Source organism: Prorops nasuta, unplaced genomic scaffold (assembly GCF_024137725.1).
Source record: "Prorops nasuta isolate Cenicafe-Biocafe unplaced genomic scaffold, Cenicafe_Pnas_1.2 PNAS00001, whole genome shotgun sequence".
NCBI lineage: Eukaryota > Metazoa > Arthropoda > Insecta > Hymenoptera > Bethylidae > Prorops > Prorops nasuta.
The window spans coordinates 15,260,373-15,268,494 of NW_027116798.1; the positions used below are offsets into that span (position 1 = coordinate 15,260,373).

Here is an 8,122-nt window from a genome sequence, read left to right on the forward strand (position 1 = left end):
CAGCTTCTGAAACAAAATATTTATTAATATCAAATAAATTGCGATCTTAATTTTTAATATTTACCTTTTATTTGTTTCCGTACCCACTTTGAGAAAATATCCACTTCTTGGGCCACACAGTGGACTGGCTTGTTCTTTCTCGTATACAATAATTTATGCAAACTACACGTTTGCGTATACGTTCTATATTCATTTATTAATATATCGAATTTAAGACAGTTGTATGCTTCTAAGTTCAAACTGATAATCCCCAGTGAATTTAGAACATCTCGTTCAATGTGGCCTCCTTTGTTTGCCACTATCGGCCGTTCACAGTCGTTGTTGATTTGATTGATAAAATCAAATACGTCATGTTGGTTGTATTTTTCACAACCAACATTTCCGTATTCAATTCCGTGTAAATTTTTAAATACAAAACTCACTGTCTTTTTATCACTCAAATTTAATTTTTCATAGGGCACACTGACCCTAAACGCCCCGTAATGCGTATAATTATTAGCCAAATTTTGAATAGCTATTTCTTTGTAGATTATTTTTTTGTTGACCATAAAGCCATCAATGTCAATGATATGTGTAATTTCGTTTAAACGTATCATTGTGGCAGAGTAGCTTAAGAGTCACTAGCTTAACTTGAACTGAAGATTTTCTGAACTGAAGACTACCTTATACGCTCCTCAAAATTTTTTAAATGCTGCAAGGGATGTGAAAAATTTGATCTGTGGTGGGGGGTGACTAACCAGACACTTTTAGAAACACCATTGGTCCAAAGAGAGAGAGAATAGTTAAGGATAGTGGGAGAATTGAAATACTTGGTTTGAAGAGAAGGGGAAAACTTTAGAGAAACAAAAAAGGAATATATTTAAAATAAAGGCAAAGTGTAATAGATTTAGTATTAAAAACGCTAACATGATGATCCCAACGTTCGTCGATTTTCAAGGATTCCATTTAATGGATAAGACATTTATAGTTAAAGAATTTGCAGTTTTACAAAAACTAAAAGTGCATCATATTTTATTTTCACCCCCCTTTCCACATACTTGGTTAAGTGAAGAGGAGAAAAAGAAAACAGTATAAGTATATTTTATAAAAAACAATAACGAATTATTATTTTCAATGAATAAGGAATTTCTTTTTCAGTTCAATCTTTTTCAATCATCATGGCTTAAATTGGATGGATGGTTATTCACCATATTATAAATATAAAGATATTATTAAAAAATATGTATATAAGGATACGGTTTTTGTAAAAGGGGTGGAAAAGTTAAATTGGATAAGGAATATTTGTGATTTAGAAATTAGTAATGTAGATGAATATGTGTGGGGAAATTATAATTTAGAAGATGGTTTATATAATTCACAACTTCCTATTTGTATGAATCATGAGGGTATATGTGCACTGAGAAATGTATATTATATGAAAAATATGTATGAATAAAAAATCTAGAATATATATATTGTAACCGGACAAAACTATGGTTTCGATCGGTTACATAGATTTTGATTTCCGCGCCGCCAGTAGTGCGGTGGCCCAATTGGGCGTGGGTCCGGACCTGAATCGATCAATGGATCGATGCGAAAAACTAGTTGCGCCGGCCCTGGGCGCGCCTGCGCCCTTCTTCTTTTCAGGACTCGAGCGAGGTGAACCCCGTTGCCTCGTGGCATTTTTCGATACCCGTGGACACGGTCAGGCCAGAGCCAGATATACGTAAAACGGATAAAATAAAGGCCAGAACGAAATAAAGATAAGGAGGATAAAATAAAAGGCCAGTAAGGAAGGAATAAATAAAAGGATAAATAGAGATAAAAGACAAAAGGGAAAAAGGAGAAGAGCCAAGGTAAGTGGTAACATGAGTAATTAACCTAACCTATAAGTGCCAAAAGTACTCCTTTGGCTTCTTTGCTTGTCGGGATTTATAAGAAAACCTCTTCTCTTGGCGGGGCATGGTGAGGGCTGTTGCTGATGGCAGAGGGATTTTAGTGGGGGTTCAGGGTAGAACGTGGGCCACCTAGAGGGCAAAGTATGAATTCATGCTACTGATACCCATTTAGTGAAGGTGAATTGTGATTGAGAAATCTGGCAGTGAATTAGCTAGCATGCTATAGGAAATAATCACCTAGTGGGACCCTCTCCCATCAGCAATAGGCTACGTAGCCTGTCAGGCAAAGGAAAAGAGAGGTACAAGTCAAGTACCTGGGGCAAGCGAAGCCCAAATATTCTTCCCAGCAGGTCTTGAAAGATTATGTGCAAACAATCCAGTATAAGAAATATTATTAACTGACAAGCCAGTCAGTAGTAAGGAAAATATACCACAGGAGCATTAGTCGAAGTGGGTACTCATTGGAGAAACCAGCCTTGGGTGGGTTACGCAGTGCCCACATATGAAAGAAAGGACAATGCGAAGAGAAGAATATACTGCGAAGGACCAGAGGAGGCACTAATGAGGCCACTCCACCAGCCTACAACTAATCCGGGACATTGTATTGAAAATTTAATCAGCTAGTTAACTAAAGGAATATTATACAATTTGAGTAGCGTAGACTCATGTACCTTGCAACTGCATTATAATTATATTAATGTCTAATATGTTGTACTAAATAGGAAGTTGCAAGAGGTTAAAATGTACATAATGGTCATAAGTGTTCTTACTAGTATAGAGTGGTATATTTGGATATAAAGGAGCAGAATAATAAATAGTAAAGGTTGAAAGTAATAATCACTCTAATTTAATTGTACTTGTTAAATGTGTGGGCAGGACCCAAACCTGAGAGAGCTCAAGCCGGGAAGGCCGCGGACTGGCCTATAATAGAAATAGGCCTGGCGCCCAGATTTAAAAGTATTAAATCATAAAGTCCGTGTGCATTGTGCCTGTCTGGCGTTCACTCGCCTTTCCCTTAGTGAATATCCGCGATAGGTTACAATATATTTTAAACTTGAATGCATTCTTTTTATTTCAACGCGCAACCTGATCCGTAAAATATTTATATTACTGAAGTATCTCGGAGACTGATTATTTGAAGGACTCTCCATCTAAGATTTTTCATTAGTTTCACGCTGATCATTTAAACGGAAAGAACTACGATGTCGCTTCTGAATAGAGTTTTAAATAGTGAGGATGAATATCCTGAATGGGTACGTGTTTGTCGTGATTACATTAAAAAATTGAGAACTGCTAGCCACAATGCACGTATAGGGGCAAGGCAGAACATTTTTACGGAAATTGCTCAGATACAGTGCCTATTAATCAGAGCAGCAAGAAAAAAAAATTATTCTTCAAATCACGCTCTTAAGAATCCCGATTTAAGAACTCAGCATGATTATCGCCAGTGGGTTTGCAAGTGTCGTGATTATATTCGAAATTTGAGAGAATCCAATCGGAATGCAACTCCAGATGCTATACAGAAAAATCTTGCAGAAATAAAATGTATTGGAAAGTTACTTCTCCGTGTGGCAAAAAATAAAAATTCAATTGGAACGGGCATTAATGTGAAAAAGCTTATTTGGAAATATCTTGATTCATCATTTAAAAGTCGAATGTGTAGTGGTATGATAGTAAACACTAATTATATCGAACCACATGAATTTCTATTGGCAGCATCAGATATGCTGCAATCTTACATGAAGAAAGTATTCAGTAAAGTAAGCGTTGTTAAGATAAATATGGCATTCAACGGACAATTTATTTGCAAGGAAATTAGTGATATCAAACATATTTCCACAAAAAATGGTATTTTATTCAAGACTGATACTTTTAGTGATTGGTATAAAACAAACGTCATAGATAAAATTTTAACAAAATTAGGTGAATTTCAAGAACGTGATAGTGGGTGGGCTTTGGAAAAAATATTAAATTTAATTGTGAATATAAATCATTATAACCCACTACATGCAGGCTGTACAATCGACCTTCCAAAATATATTAAGAACAAACTTGCAGTGACAAACATACAGAGTGATGATAATACATGTTTTGCATGGGCTGTAACGGCTGCACTCTATTCGGCTATTTCAACTAAACACCCACAACGACAATCTTCATACCCCCATTTTAAATCTGTTTTCAACGTTAGAAGTATAACATTTCCAACCACATTAAGGCAGATTCCTAAATTTGAAGAAGATAATGATGTGTCGATTAATGCTTTCACCATGGTGGATTAGCAGGAAGGGCAGGACAATAAAATTATCGCACCTCTTCAACTCACAAAATGTGAGAAATCGAGACATGCGAATCTTCTACTTCTAGAACATCAAGGTGCAGCACATTTTTTATGTATCACGAATCTTTCTCGCTTGCTAAATAAACAACTGACTCGAAAAAAACGATCTCATCTTATTTGTAATCGGTATGTTATATTGTTTATTTTTTAATATAATTTTATTTAATGTTTATATACTAATATGATTTTTTCTCTTAGATGTTTGCACTATTTCTTCAATGAGAATAAACTTCAATCTCATAAATGTGATTGCAGTCAGCTCAATATAAACGTCCGTATACTGCTACCTGAAGAGGACCGTTGGGTGTCCTTTAGAAATGACAAGAACAGTGAGAGGACCCCATTCGTTGTATATGCAGACATTGAATGTTTATTAGAAAAAGTGAATGAAACGAGCGGTAGTAGTAGTATTTATCAAAAACATTTACCCTTTAGTGTAGGATATTATTTTAAAAGCGTTCGTGATTCATCGCTCTCAACTTATAAATCATATCGTGGACTCGAGTGTATAGAATGGTTTGTCCGAGAACTCGATAAAATTGCTAGCATAGCGAGCGAAAAACTAAAGACTGTAGTGCCTATGAGAACGCTAAGTATTAGTGAAAATTTTCGTCATAACAATGACCCCGACTGTCATATATATAAAAAGCCATTTCTCCTAAATCAAATACGTGTTCGCGATCATGATCATTTAACAGGTAAATATAGAGGACCCGCTCACAACAATTGTAATTTAAACTATAAAGATTCGCACGTTATTCCAGTAATTTTTCATAATTTATCTAATTACGATGCACATTTCATCTTCAATGCAATCGCTAACATATATGAGGGTTCAGAATACCTGCTACATGTACATAAGGAAAAGTATATTTCATTTACAAAATACATACGGAAATATAATATTCAGCTCAGATTTATTGATTCATTTAAATTTCTAGCATCAAGTTTAGACAAATTGAGCTCATACTTGGAGAGATCTCAATTGAAAAACTTAGATTCAGAATTTTCGAATTTAAATACGGAACAATTTAATCTACTAACAAGAAAAGGTATTTTTCCTTATGATTACGTAGATAATCTGAATCGTCTGGAAGAAAATGCTTTACCGCCTCGCGAGTTATTCTATAATAAATTAACTGACAATGATATTAGTGAAGAGGCATATAATCATGCTAAGGAGGTATGGATCAATTTTCAAATACAAACACTTGGGGAGTACAGCGATCTCTATTTAAAAACTGACGTATTATTACTGACAGACGTTTTTGAACATTTTCGCGATAGCTGCATGGAAAATTATAATTTAGATCCTACACATTATTTTACACTCCCAGGCTTCACTTGGGATGCAATGCTTAAATATACTGGAATAAAATTGGAACTTTTCACTGATGTTGAAATGTTGCTTTTCGTAGAGCGTGGAATACGTAACGGTTTGAGTCAGTGCTCTCACCGCTATGAAAAAGCAAACAATCGGTATATGAATGATTATGACTCAACAAATCCAAGCAAATATTTAATGTAGTATGATGTATATAATCTATACGGATGGGCAATGTGTCAAGCTCTACCTACTCATGGATTTCACTGGATTGAAGATACTAACAACTTTGATATCTCAAGCATACCTGTAGATTCATCTGAGGGTTTTATTTTAGAGGTAGACTTGGAGTATCCAAGCGTACTTCATGATAATCCCTCTGACTTGCCATTTTGTCCGGTACGTGAGGCTCCGCCCGGAGCACGACAGAAGAAGCTACTTGCAACTGTCGAAAATAAGGAGCGTTATGTTATACACTATCGGGCTTTACAACAATGTATTCGTCATGGAATGTTACTGAAACGTATCCATCGCGGATTAAGATTCCAGCAATCGGCATGGCTAAACAAATATGTATACATAAACACACGTTTGCGAGCTGCATCTCAAATGAGTTTGAGAAAAATCTTTTCAAACTAATGAACAATGCAGTATTCGGTAAGACGATGGAAAATGTAAGAAAGAGAGTTGATGTGAGGCTTGTTAGTAAGTGGGAAGGAAGATATGGAGCAGAAGCATTGATATCCCAACCAAATTTTCACAGTAGCGCCGTATTCAACGAAAATTTGGTTGCGATAGAATTAAAAAAATTAACGGCGAAATTTGATAAATCTATATATGTAGGTATGAGTATTCTAGGTATTTCAAAAACATGTTTATACGAATTCCATTATGAATATATGCTTCCAATGTTTGGTAGTAAATGTAGAGCATTGTATACCGATACAGATAGTTTGATATACAGTATCGAATGCGATGACATTTACATGATCATGAGAGAAAATCTTTCAGGATTCGATACTAGTGATTATTCGCCTATGAACCAGTATAATTTACCTCTAGTAAATAAAAAAGTGCCTGGTTTGATGAAAGATGAGAATAACGGGAGAATTATGACTGAGTTTATTGGACTGAGATCGAAAATGTATACATTTAAAATACAAGATAAAATTTTTAAAAAAGCTAAGGGCGTTAAGAGTTGCTTTATCGCTAGAAAAATAACATTTGAACATTATAGAGACTGCTTAAAAAATTTTACTTTTCATATCCATAATCAAAATTTAATTCGTTCAAAATTGCATAATGTTTATTCAATTGTACAGCAAAAAATTTCTCTCAGTCCACATGATGATAAGCGCTATATTGTACAAGGTACTGTATGAACCCTACCATGGGGTCATTATAGGATAAATGAAATAGAATTAAGTGAAGTAGATTTAAATGAAGATTAAATAATTGCTTCTTTATTAATAAATTGTATGTTACAAAATATTGTTTTTATTTCTCCATGAATTATGTGTATTATCGAATCCTAATCACTTTACAAAGACTTTGTCGCCCTTCTTACGTAATACCTTTTCAACTAGATATACATTAGGATTAATAGTTTTTAAAAGTTCATATTCGTAGAATCCGCCATATATATCCGTACCACTAGAATCCCTTCGTAAATATGTAACAGGATTTGTTTTCTGCACTTTTATCATTTCAAATATTTCAGTTGTCCAATTTGGTGTGTAGCCTTTTGCAAATACATTCTTATATTTACTGATTCGTACAAAATCACCGACTTTGAACTTGGCACGACCAACGATCTTTATATTACTGAATACTGTTGCTAAGAGCTTATTAGCATGTTCAGGGATCCCATCGACTGGACGCATTCCTATAGTACGATGTTTTCTTGAATTGTATTCGTCAACCAGTTGTTGTAGCATAGCTCTCCACTTGTAATTTCCATTCAACGTAAATCCTTTCCACATTTCGGTCTTCAACGTTCGATTCTAACGCTCGACTATGGTTGCTTTCAATACACTGTATGTCGAGTAATGATTTATTCCATGCTTTTTCATATGCGATTGGAAATTACTATTATAAAATTCCTTGCCATCGTCGGTCTGTAGATTTTTCGGACATCTCCCGCTCTTCAGGATTTTCAGCAATACAGCTGTCACTTCCTTGCCTGACTTGGTTTTCAATGCTATTGCCCAGCCATATTTCGACAATGCATCAATAACTGTAAGAATGTAGTGGTAATCTGCGCCTGCATAGTTTCTCATGTCTACCAGATCTGATTGCCAAAGGTCATCGAAGCCTCGTATTATTACACGTCTACGTAAAAAATTCCGTCTGGCAGGCACATGCAACTCCTCTACCAATTGCTTCTTCTCCTCACTACTCATAACTATTCCATTACGTGTTATGTTTACAGCAGGTCATCAAGCACTGGCGGTAGTATAAGTTTCTTCAGGGCATAATTTATATCGTCTTCTCTATTCTTCTCATTTGCAAAATCTCTTTTTGCGAACTGATTAGAGAAATATTCTACAACAATTTTCAATCCAGCAATCATATCATTTC

The 8,122-nt window shown here is 35.1% G+C and overlaps 1 protein-coding gene across 1 annotated transcript; it reads left to right on the forward strand.

Annotated features, from left to right (window-relative positions):
• Positions 1–1,691: 1,691 nt before the first annotated feature.
• Positions 1,692–6,982, forward strand: LOC136775079 (uncharacterized). Its single transcript, XM_066729930.1, has 2 exons — positions 1,692–4,344; positions 4,417–6,982. Exon 1 carries the CDS (start codon positions 3,080–3,082, stop codon positions 4,157–4,159), a length of 1,080 nt encoding a protein of 359 aa, XP_066586027.1. The 5' UTR covers positions 1,692–3,079; the 3' UTR covers positions 4,160–4,344; positions 4,417–6,982.
• Positions 6,983–8,122: the final 1,140 nt, after the last annotated feature.

Coding starts and splice junctions, on each gene's coding strand:
- LOC136775079 (XM_066729930.1), top strand. CDS start 3,080: ATGTCGCTTCTGAATAGAGTTTTAAATAGTGAGGATGAATATCCTGAA.